Below are 12,140 nucleotides of genomic sequence, written 5' to 3' on the forward strand. Positions count from 1 at the left end.
GGAATATATATTATAATTACTTATACTCGTATTATTGGAGTTAAAATCGTAACCATTTCCAAAATAACTTCGAGCGAGAAATCGAGGGTGATCTTACATATTTGATATTTATCAAAATAGTTGATGAAACGAAAATACGTTTACAACAATAACCATTCGTTCAAAAAAAGCTAGTTTGTCAAATATTATTAATTTACCATTCACTCACTCATCCAACGTTGGTGGTGGTCGTGCTTCGGTTGGCTTTGTACAGTTTTTATTTCTTTAATTTTTATTTTCAATAATTCTAAAGGGTCAATACCTTTCTTAGTAAGTATTCATCAAAACTGAAATATATTTCCCATCAAAGTAACTTAAAAGCCAACCACAATTTTAGACACGCCGCCTCCACAAGGTAATGCAAAAGTTAATAGTTCACATCCGCATGTAATAGCTCTTTATATTTAAATACAATAACATTTATGCATTGTGTGGTGTTTATATTTAACACCTACTCATTGTACCTGAATGTTCTGATGGGTACTATAAATGCTTTGTATATGTATGTAAATTTATATTGTATAGGTACTACGAATAAATAATTGTGTATATAATGTTCTGTATTTATATATGTATGTATATCTAAGTAAAATTTGACTATTTTTTATTTTTTTTACTTTTTTTGCATGCTGCATGCACTGCTACTGTAGTGTACGATCCTCTGCCAAAGCTTGTTTGGAAGAGATTGCTCTTAGCGATAGGGCCGCCTTTGCCCATCTTAAAATAAGTTTATCCTGTAAATGTTTTATACATTTGACTGCTTAGTGTTTTATTATTATAAAAAAATGCCTAATTTTTTATTATTGTATTAAAACTTAGTAGAAACTAGGTATTCTACAGTTCCCTAAACTAGTACGACATATAAACCTATTTGTTCCACTTTCAGGGTCTCAATGTCATCCGACCATGACCTCACCACAGAGTATGTCAGTTGACCAAGTCCGCCTGATCCTCAGTGAGGTTATAGACGCTCTGGAGTCTCCAGACTACTCTACGAAGCTGGATGAAGCCAAGGAAGCTGCTGGCAATGAGATGCTAAAGATGATGCAGATCGTCTTCCCAATGGTGGTCCAGATTGAGATGGAGACTATCAAGAGGCACGGCTTCAGCAATTCCAGAGAAGGTTAGATTCTTAATAGTTATTACTTGGAATTATTTATTTAGAACAGCCAAGTATGGCATATGCTCAGTAGTGGGACACAATAATAAACAATAAATAATAAAAAAATAATGACATATTACAAATCACAGGATGCTTAAAATGGAATCAAGAACTATACTACTAAAAGAAAAATAGTAAAATGATTAATAAATTAATAATTTAATATTACTCTTTAGTCAGACTTGTAGTTCTACCCACCCTAAATTTTGAACTCAAATTCAATTGAAAATCAAATTGATTGAATTCAATTCAATTTATTTTTCAATTCAATATTTCAGTAACAAGTTCAATTGAATTTCTTACATGTTAGAAATTTGTAGGTAGGTATGTAAAATTTTTAAATATTTGTACCTACCTATGGTAAATTTTAAAAGAATAAACTAAATCTCACTACCAGTTTTCTGTTCTGAGATGATACATTTATTGTTCTTTATTATTTTTATGTTACAGAAATAATATTTTTGTTATCATGAATGTCATTGTTAACTGTTATCAGAAATACAATGCATTCAACTGCAGCAGGACATTTGTGTTACATTGACGTCATACATACATTTATTAATTAATTGTCACACAATCATGTGTCATATTCGCAGAATGTTTTAGTTGGAAACATCATGTAATTATTATTGTGAACTTAGTTAACTATGTGAATCATACTCACATGTATTCATAACTTGTTTTTGGCTGTAACTTAATTCATACTTTATTATTTCATTGACAAGGTGAGCTTAGCTCTTTATTATGCATTTTTTTTTCACTAACACATACAGCCATGCTCACCACTTATCACGTTGGTCTAACAGAAAGCTCGGTGGGGACTTAGTTCATCTTACAATGGATACCTCTAACTAGCCCAATTGAGAATATAGTTATGAACTTATGTTTTATAGTAAAATTTCATACATAAACTTAGGCCCAGTTCCCTAATAGGGTGGGCAGAGCCACAAGTAATCAAATACAACTTGCAGCCGGTGTTGATATGGTGATGCAATATGGTGACAAGGGCCAACCTGTCTACATAAATAGCCTATATATGTTTTACTGCTAGGCACAGGCCTCCCCTCAATCTACCGGTATAAAGTGCGTGAATCTCTAAGAGTTACTATGTTACACCCCAGACACTTTATATAAAAAACCTCATTTTACACAGACACTACACTTTGACGTTATCGTACACGCGCTTCTGTGTGTGCGACGTCTGACGCCTATACGATTGAAGACTAAAGTAAGACCGAGGCGGGGTGAGGTAAACCTAGCTCTGCCGCTGGTGGGGAGCGGAGTTGTCGTTCTATGCATAGTTATTATTCGAGTGATGAACATTGGCACTGAAGGTCATCGCAGTTGTGTTTATCGCCTTTAGACCACTACACTCGTATTATTTCTTATTCCTTGACTATGTCCCCGATTTTCAGGTATAGTCCAGTTCACGCAGGTGGTCCGCGAGATGGAGAGCCTGGATTCGGAGGTGGCTCGTCTGCACGCCCACATCCGCAGCCACTACCTGCCTCCCGTCTCTATCAGCTCCACCGTGGACACCTCGTTGTAGGCTGCAAGGAGGTATGTCTGCAAGCTGCAACTCTTTTGTTTTGTAGTTAGTCTCGCCTTGTTAGGATTGTACATGAACAGGCGTACTTGCCGGGCATACTATAGATAGGTACACTTTTGTAGCTCAATTGTATAATTATATTATATACCTACTTGATGAAAGGAACTCTCATAGTCTAAACAACTCCAAAAATATTTCGACACAGCTTGCGTTAACACCCGTGCCTCCATCAATTGGCTGTCAACCATTATATTATTTATTTATTTGTACACAATAAAACAGACACAAGAAATATACAAAGAAAACAGATAGTACAGGCAAGCTTATCTCTAAACAAAGAGATTTCTTCCAGCTGACCTGTATGTACAAGACTAAAGACTTTTTTTTGATAGAACATAACAAAGCATCATTCTATTTGTGAGAACCTTTAATTGGTTCTGAAGTTGTTATTCCAGCCTTTTATTTGTTTTTGATAACTGTTGGTTCTCCTAGAATTAAAAAAATTGAATTAAATTAAAATTAAATCACGCCTGTATCCCCGAAGGGGTAGGCAGAGTGTAGCATATTAGATTTACACCCACTTCTTGGCAACTATGTTTAAGTCTTATCTAATAGGGTGAGCCTATTGCCATTTAACCGCACACAAATCCTGGAACGTGATATCAATTATCATGAAGCAAACACGAATTCAAACTCATAAAGTACAGTTTTTGAATACTGGAAAAATCGTTCATACATAAATTTACGCCTATTTGCCACTGAGGCAAGCAGGGACTATGGGATTCCATTTCTTTCGATCTTCAGTCCAGAGTAGATCATACTAAACTTTTTTTAAAGACATCCCTAATTTGGGCAAACAACTTTCTGCCAACTCTATCAACTAACTTCGCTTTTTATAAAGCGAACCGCTTATCCTAACCATTCGCACCTTACCTTTGCTATTGTAACCATTACAATTACAGTGAATGCTCTCTACGTCTCTATTGATGAGGCCTAAGTAATACATAGTCATATTAATCGCACATTCATGTTTTATGCCCGTAACAATTTGTCTTAAAGTAACATGAATAATAATAATAGGTACATAAAATAAATTGGTGGCCAAACCTAAATCTCAAAGATATTTTGAAACTCAAAATTTGAATTATTTATTCTGAAATTTGAATTATATATTTAATTTAGATATACTTAACTAAACATTAACAAAATCGATATTAAATTATCAGTGAATTATGTAGTGCATTTTGTTTTAGGTAGCCGACCATCACACCATCAATGAATCAAGACTTATTTCCTATCTATGACTGAAGAAGTATTATTTATTTGTAGCTTATGTTCTTATTTTATTTTGTATTTACTTTTATTAATTAAAAATATACCTATGTAGTACTCTTATATTTTTGTTTCATTGCTTCCTTGATGTGTGATGCTATAGGCTACTTGACAACCTAATCAAATGAGGTACTTTTTACGAAACGTCAAAACAATCATTTTCTTTGGAGTTTGTATGGAAATACTGTCCTGTGACGTCATCAATAAAAGCGGTCAAACGTCGTACTCATTGCTACTTAATTCACAAATAAAATTCGAAAATATGTCGAAAAGTAAAATGAGATTGAATTTTGATCATCTTAGACTGGCTTCTATTTCTAGATTAGCATTTTATAATTTATCTTTGACCCAGACAAATACTGTGTTTAAAAAGTACTCTAAATCGATAAAATCTAATCTTACCTGAAACTTAAACAGGACAGAAATATTCCTAATTTTTAAAATACAGCTTCCAAACTACATACATACCTCATGCCCGTAGAGTGCGATCCCAATATTATAAGTTATAAGCGTGAATTAGATTACCTGTCTCTCGATATAGGCAGTGTGTACGCAGTCTTTTTTTGCCATAAGCCAGGCAAACCAGCCTTATCACTGGTGTAGGAGGTAAACAATGGTTTGTACATAAACCGGCATCTGATAAGATATAATAGTCTTAATTATGAGATCACAGTGTAGAGTCATCTTGTAAAGTTTGTACCCTTATTAAGGCAAAAAAGCAGTTTCTACTTTCTATCACAGTTAAAGGTGCTATAGCATTTTCGTTATGACCATAGATTTACTACTACCGTAGATGCGTACTTTCTTAATTTGACACGATTTTATTGAATGTATATACCGCTGTGTACGGTCATGAGTACCTACTAATATGTATACACTTTGAAACCGTGTCACATTAACTTTTTTGACAAATTAAACCGTCATCATCATCATCACCAGCCCATTAACGTCCCCACTGCTGGGGCACAGTGCGGATTGGTGGTTATTAACGACTGCTAATGCAGCCGGGACCAACGGCTTAACGTGCCTTCCGAAGCACGGAGGAGTTCGAGATGAAAACTTTTTTTTGTGGTCACCCATCCTATGACCGGCCTTTGCGAAAGTTGCTTAACTTCAACAACCGCAGACCGAGCGCGTTAACCGCTGCGCCACCGAGCTCCTCAATTAAACCGTAAGTCTTATTAAATGCCAAATATGATAGTGCGACAGGGTTCTAAAGAGGGTACATGATATTGCTCATGACTACGAATGTATAGTCAAACAAGCGCCAAGTTTTCGCCGCATTTTTGTATCAAGCGCTGGATCTACGGTAGTGGTAAATCAATGGTAACATAGAATACAGAATAATACTGCATATAGAATGGTAACGGTCTCTCCGCCCCGCATCAATTCGTATCGTGTGTCGAGCTAGATTTACCTCACCCCCTTTGGGTCTTACTTTAGCCTAAATGGCTGAGCCGCTAAGGCTTAAACCACATATGGCAGCACGCAACGCACGCTATCACAAAAGAAAGGAAAACATGTAACAGTAGGAGTAGGGCCCCGTGCTGGAAGGTTTTCTGGCCACGTCTCTCCCTCAGCGACACAGCTTCCGATGTGGTAGTAGTTTTGCAGCTAGTTACATAAAATAAAAATAAATAATGGCCCCGTTTCCTGCAGACACCTCTTAATTTTATTTTAAGTTATACTCGTCATTTTCTTATCAGCCGAAAACGTAAGGGACGGGTAATCGAGAAGCATAACATTTATGGAACACAATTTTTTATTGGCCAATAACCCGACAGAATTAAGTTGACAGCCCACGTCCAAAGGGTTGCATATCAGCGAGATGACTATTTTATTCATTGACAATTGTCAATCATCCGTCCCTTTCCTTTTTGTTGGATAAGAAAATGATATTAACTTAAAATAACTTTAGCAGGGGTCTGCAGGAATCGGGGCCACTAGGTGCTTTGAAAACTTTCTTATAATAATTAAAGTGTTTCTTTAATTCCAGGAATCTGCGAAACGAAACGATGAATCTCAACAGGTTTCTCAATTATTAAAAAGTACATGAAGGGTGTACTTTATATAAATAAATAAAAAGTGATAAATGAATCTCGAGACAATGTGGCGACGGAAGTATAAGTATTTTGTGTGTGCGTTGATGCTGCTGTGTGTGTATAACTTTTTCGGTGTAGGCGACTACATGTACGCAAGGAGTTTCCAAGACTTTGCGTACCCTCTGAATATTGACCTAAAACCCATCATAGATGAAGTCTTGCAAGGCAAAAAGCCCAGTGTCCAACCTATAAACTACTATCCATACAAATTCCTGACCAACTCAGGAAAATGCAATACTCTAGAAAAACTAGATCTGTTTATCGTAGTCAAATCTGCTATGAACCATTTCGGCCACAGACAAGCGATAAGGAAGACTTATGGCCAAGAGGATTTGATACCAGGCAGAATAGTGAAAACACTGTTCTTCTTAGGCGTGGATAACCCACCAAAGTCGAAATTACAAAAGATGATCGACAAGGAAATCGAGCAATACAAGGATATTGTACAGATAAATTTTCATGATAACTATTACAATAATACTATAAAAACTATGATGTCTTTCCGTTGGGTGTTCCAACACTGTTCCACTGCGGATTTTTACTTATTCACCGATGATGACATGTACATTTCTGTCAACAATCTCCTGGACTATGTGCATGAAAGAAACGAGATAGATGGGAATGAAATACCTGTAGATAACGATGTGGAGAAAAGAGACAGACATATGTTTGCTGGTTACGTATTCGACTCGTCGCCGCAGAGGTTTAAGACCAGTAAATGGAGGGTGTCTTTAGATGAATACCCTTGGGATAGGTGGCCGGCATACGTGACTGCTGGGGCATACATAGTGTCCAACTTATCAATGAAAACTATGTACATAGGCAGTTATTTTGTGAAACACTTCAGATTCGATGATATATACTTAGGTATAGTTGCTAAGAAAGTAGGGATAGAGCCCACACACTGTCCGGGTATGTACTTTTATAAGAAGAAATACAGTAAAGAAGGTTACAGGAAAGTCATAGCGAGTCACGGATACAGTGATCACGAGGAGTTGATCAGGGTGTGGACTGAACAGAATATTCAGCCTGACTGAGAATTTCCTAATGAATAATTAGATCTGGGGAGTAATTGGCTGCTAAAAAGCAAAACACAGTAAGCCAAAAAGAAAATTTTACAAACAAGCAGAATTGCTTTTTTTTTCTGAGTTTTAGACATAGTTATGATGTCATAGTTCTGAGTCATAGTTAGATACAAAAACAAAAACCTAGTACCACCACGTTTTTCTTTGTTTTTGACGTGATTTTGTAGATTTAACTACTTGTGCGGACAAATGGGGAGCTCTGAAGGCTCTCACCCGGTACAAAATTTAAAGTAAAACCACGTAATATCGTCTCATAGGTACAGTGTTTTGATTTTGTTGACATACTATTATTTATTTTTTTGTCTCTTACTAGGTTACAGTGTTTACAGTAAGAACTCAAAAGGTGAACACGCATTTAATAAATCTTTATATGAATATGAAGTCGTATGCAACGTCGCGCATCTATTCGCGCACGACCCGCATTTTGCTGTAACATGCGATGATTTCGACGCATGTAGCTTCTGCGGCGCGTCTAGATTCAAATTCAAATTCAAAAATATCTTTATTCAGTTGGTGACATAGTTACACTTTGAATCGTCAATTTTTACATTACGAACGTCTCATCCGCCTAAAACTACTGCAGCTTCTCACAACCTGTGTAGCCGGGGAAAAGAAGCTGCAAGAAAAACCTCGGCACAGGGCCCTAGACGTTCTTTAAAAAAATAAAAATAGATGCGCGTTCACCTTTACTAGTTCTTACTTTTTATAATAATTCTAGGCGACGTGACGCTACTAGTGGCCCCGATTCCTGCAGACACCGCCTAATTTTATTTTAGATTATATCCGTCATTTTCGTATCCGTCGAAAAGGAAAGGGACGGATGATTCACAGCTCTTAATTTTAGGAAGAATGAGTAAATTAATGTGTCGGGTTATTGACTGACGTAAAATTTTTAGACGGTTGGTTTAGATTTGTGCTTAAAATTGACGTGTGTTCCATAAATTTTATGCTTGTCGATTACCCGTCCCTTTCCTTTTCGGCGGATAAGAAAAGGACAGATATAACTTAAAATAAAATTAGATGGTATTTACAGGAATTAGCACCACTATCATACTATTTTATATACTAGTAAAATCAGGAGAGTCAAAAAAGAATACTTAGCTACTATCTGTTTTGATTTTGGATTTTGAACAGTAATATTAGAGTAGCTTTAACCTGTATTAAGGCGGATAAAAAAAAGTTTTCATCTCGAGCTCCTCCGTGCTTCGGAAGGCACGTTAAGTCGTTGGTCCCGGTTGCATTAGCAGTCGTTAATAACCACCAATCCGCACTGGGCCCGCGTGGTGGTTTAAGGCCCGATCTCCCTATCCATCCACAGGGAAGGCCCGTGTCCCAGCAGTGGGGACGTTAATGGGCTGGTGATGATGAAGGCGGATACAATTACATTTTAGATTGCCCTCTCTAATATCATTAACCCTTTGACGGACAAGAGTCATTGATGGTTCATAATAGGTAATATGACACCTTGGGATCGGAACGTCATTAGACGTTCTGTCCTTGAAAGTGTTAAGTGCTATCCTTCGCTTACGCTTAGTTCCAGTGCTAGTTAATGAACTGTAAAATTAAAATTAATCAAGTCAAATTATAATTTAAGCAATTTTATGTTCCTAGTTCGGCATGATATTGGTTTAAAACCGAATTAATGTAAAACATTGTCTTAATGTCTTTCCCGAATTATGTTAGAAATTTTTAATTGTAGTGGGTTTTTTTTATTTTCTTTTGACGTGTCTTATTGTAGATTTGCCGCAGATGGTATTAACTACTTGGACGGACAATTGGTTTGCGCTGAGGGCTCTCACCCGTTACAAAATTTAAGACAACCTCTGCTCAGAGCGGCATCTGAGCGAATCCTACGTGAAAGAATTAATCGACCACACTGGCGGGGTCTGTATCAAGGTCATGAATGTAGTGGGAATACTGATGTGCTGTTTGTAGTATAGTCATTGGATAAAGAATAATACTGTGTATAGAACAACCTTACCCCCTCTAGGTCTTACTTTAGTCTTAAATAGCCATAAGCCGCCGAGGAGTACGGGGAAGCGCGCGGACTGTCTGTCTCATTCGCACTTATGCGTTAGGCGGCACAAAGTAAGAATGAGATCTTTGCATGCAATGTCCGGGGTGTGACATAATTAACGGCCCCGGCTACTACTTACCGATGTAAGTGCGTAGTCGTTACAAAAGCCATATCAGGGGTTGTTGGGGACTCAATAATAACCCTGACACCAGGGTTGATGAGTTTGGTCGTCCACCTCACAGCCTATACGATAAAAGAACCAGGCACAGTGGGATTAAAAAGGCCACATCAAAGCAATTCATCTCAAAAAGCAAAATTGGTATTTGACATTTCTTGCATTGCGCACTTACTTTTATTATGCGCAAATGTCAAATTGCAATATTGCTTTATTAGATAAATTCGTTGTGGCCTTTTTAACCCCCAATCTTCTAGCCTGTTAAAGTGAATATCATTATTATAAGTCGCATCCAATTGTACAATTAACTTTCAGATAATTATTGCAGACAAATGATATTTTAAACAAGCAAGAGTTGTAAACTCAATAAAAATACTCACAAATGAGCAATAAAAATTATTAATCTCCAAAATTGTAGATCTGAACATTTTTTTTTTATATTTAATCTTTTTTTAATGTGAAGCTTTCATTACTATTTTGTAATTAGATTTATGAATTTTGTAGCGCTTAGTGATCAGTATTTAGGCTAATGTACAAACTTAGTATAATGCTCAATGTTTTGTTTTTATTATTTTTATGTTAATACTTAATAATTATTAGTAAATGCTCAAGATACTTCTATATACTGCAACATCATTTCATTCTTTATGTTTATTCAAGTATATTCCCTAATCTGAAATTGACTCTTGACTAATTCGAAAGTAACAAATCTAATAAAAAATGCGTACAGTCGTGAGCAATATCATGTACCCACTCTAAAACCCTGTCGCACTATCATATTTGACATTAATGAGACTTACGGTTTAGTTTGTCAAAAAAGTTAATGTGACATGGTTTCAAAGTGTATACATATTAGTACCGAACATACATACATACATAAACTCACGCCCGTAATCCCAAATGGGGTGGGCAGAGCCACAAGTAATCAAAGACAACTTGCAGCCACTGTTGATACGAAGTCCTAAGATGGATATGATGAACCTTATGGTGATAAGGGATCAGCCTATCGCCCATAACATTAGTACCGAAATAATACAAAAAAAGAAAGAAGTCAGATGAAAGGGGTAATTCACGCTCAGAGACAGAAAGGATAAGTATTTGAAACTACAATAATAACATCATAACATATTACGTACGTAGTCGTTATAAATGAGTCATGTCAGGGGCCTTTGGCGGCTCAATAGTAACCCTGACACCAGGGTTGATGAGGTTGGTAATTCGCCTGACAACTCACACGATAGAAGAGAAGATAAGTAACATATTTTTATTTATAATTGTCATTTCGAACAGTACAGAAGTAACTACATTGTAAAATTCATTTAGAATATAGAATGATGTAAAATAAAAATTACATGTAATATATAAAATGAATTTTATTTTTTAACAATTAAATAACAATTTTGTCTTTTACTGTATCAGTACATTTGTAATATTGCACAACATTTATATAAATGGCGCTTTATCAATAAAAAATAAACAATAAAATACACTTGAATTTTATTTTGCTTGGCTGTCAAGTTTAAGTGTTGACACAATGAAATCGAATCATTTGATAATGAGGGTCTTTCCAATCGGCGTTCCCCAAAAAGACGATAGATGGCGTTGTTAAGTTTTTTTTCGTTTAAACTTCTAAGTTCATGGATAACAGACACCAAGGTACGATTACAACTTCCACCCATTATTATTCTGATCAAAATAAAGAGAAACAGTATAGGTAGCAACATAATTCTATACATAATGTGATCCAAATAACAAGCAACAATTAGTTTTATATATGCTTCTGCCACTACATTACATTTTTTGAATAATTATGTACCCCAGCAATGAGAAAATAGGTAATTATCACGTTAAAAGTGAACAACGCCATCTATCGTGTGTTTGGGGAACGTCGATTGGAAAGTCCTTCGTTGGATTTAATTTTGCTCGTCTGTCAAATATTTAAACACTTATTTATTTATTTGTACACAATAAAACAGACACAAGAAACATACAAAGAAAACAGATAGTACAGGCAAGCTTATCTCTAAACAAAGATATTTCTTCCAGCTGACCTACGTGACAAGAGAGACTTTCAACGTATAATATTATATAGATAGACATACATACGCGTACAAATTATTTAGAAATTACTTAGTTACTTATACTAATACTTGTTCACCGCTTGTTTATTTTTTATTGGTAATTTGGTTAAAATATCATGATGTATATAATTAATTACATGGCACAGCCGCACAATAGTGCATTTTGTCATACCTAAATATGGCACTTGTAATATTACTTAACTATGTTACGGTGTACTTATTCAAAACTCAAACCACACAAACTCACGACTATATCCCAATTGGGGTAATCAGAGGTACATCCAAGATGAACTAGGCGATTCTCACACTGCCCCGCATCATGCTTATTTGCGTGTCGACGCACCTACGCGCGTACCTGCGGGAGTGCAGACCTGCATCATCGTGCGGGATTTTTACGCACACACGCGCGTAGGAGCGTTTTGTAGATTAACGCACGGCGGCTCTCATTTCATTCAAAGCCGTTCCAAAATCACGCGCGGCACTCCGGGGTTCGGTGTGCCATACCTTGCGTCTCGCCCCGCACCTACGCGCGGGGGTGCATGTTTCTCCGTTTGTATGCGCGTGATCCGCATGAACGCGCGTGGATGCATTTGCTGTG

At 36.4% G+C, this 12,140-nt stretch overlaps 2 protein-coding genes across 5 annotated transcripts; both read left to right on the forward strand.

Moving 5' to 3' along the window:
• Window positions 1-197: 197 nt before the first annotated feature.
• Window positions 198-6,217, forward strand: LOC126369003 (protein C10). 4 transcript variants are annotated; one of them, XM_050013285.1, is made up of 4 exons: window positions 198-394; window positions 926-1,162; window positions 2,617-2,761; window positions 6,079-6,217. In XM_050013285.1, the coding sequence occupies exons 2-3, from the start codon at window positions 946-948 to the stop codon at window positions 2,748-2,750; spliced, it is 351 nt and encodes a 116-aa protein (XP_049869242.1). In that variant the 5' UTR covers window positions 198-394; window positions 926-945; the 3' UTR covers window positions 2,751-2,761; window positions 6,079-6,217. The 4 variants fall into 4 exon arrangements, with proteins under 4 accessions (XP_049869242.1, XP_049869241.1, XP_049869243.1 ...); XM_050013284.1 differs by lacking the exon at window positions 6,079-6,217 and adding an exon at window positions 4,004-4,145; XM_050013286.1 differs by lacking the exon at window positions 6,079-6,217 and adding an exon at window positions 4,008-4,145.
• On the forward strand, window positions 6,175-7,309 carry LOC126368950 (beta-1,3-galactosyltransferase brn). Its single transcript, XM_050013213.1, has one exon. It carries the CDS (start codon window positions 6,175-6,177, stop codon window positions 7,219-7,221), a length of 1,047 nt encoding a protein of 348 aa, XP_049869170.1. The 3' UTR covers window positions 7,222-7,309.
• Window positions 7,310-12,140: the final 4,831 nt, after the last annotated feature.

This window comes from Pectinophora gossypiella, chromosome 8 (assembly GCF_024362695.1).
Source record: "Pectinophora gossypiella chromosome 8, ilPecGoss1.1, whole genome shotgun sequence".
NCBI classification, from domain to species: Eukaryota; Metazoa; Arthropoda; class Insecta; order Lepidoptera; family Gelechiidae; genus Pectinophora; species Pectinophora gossypiella.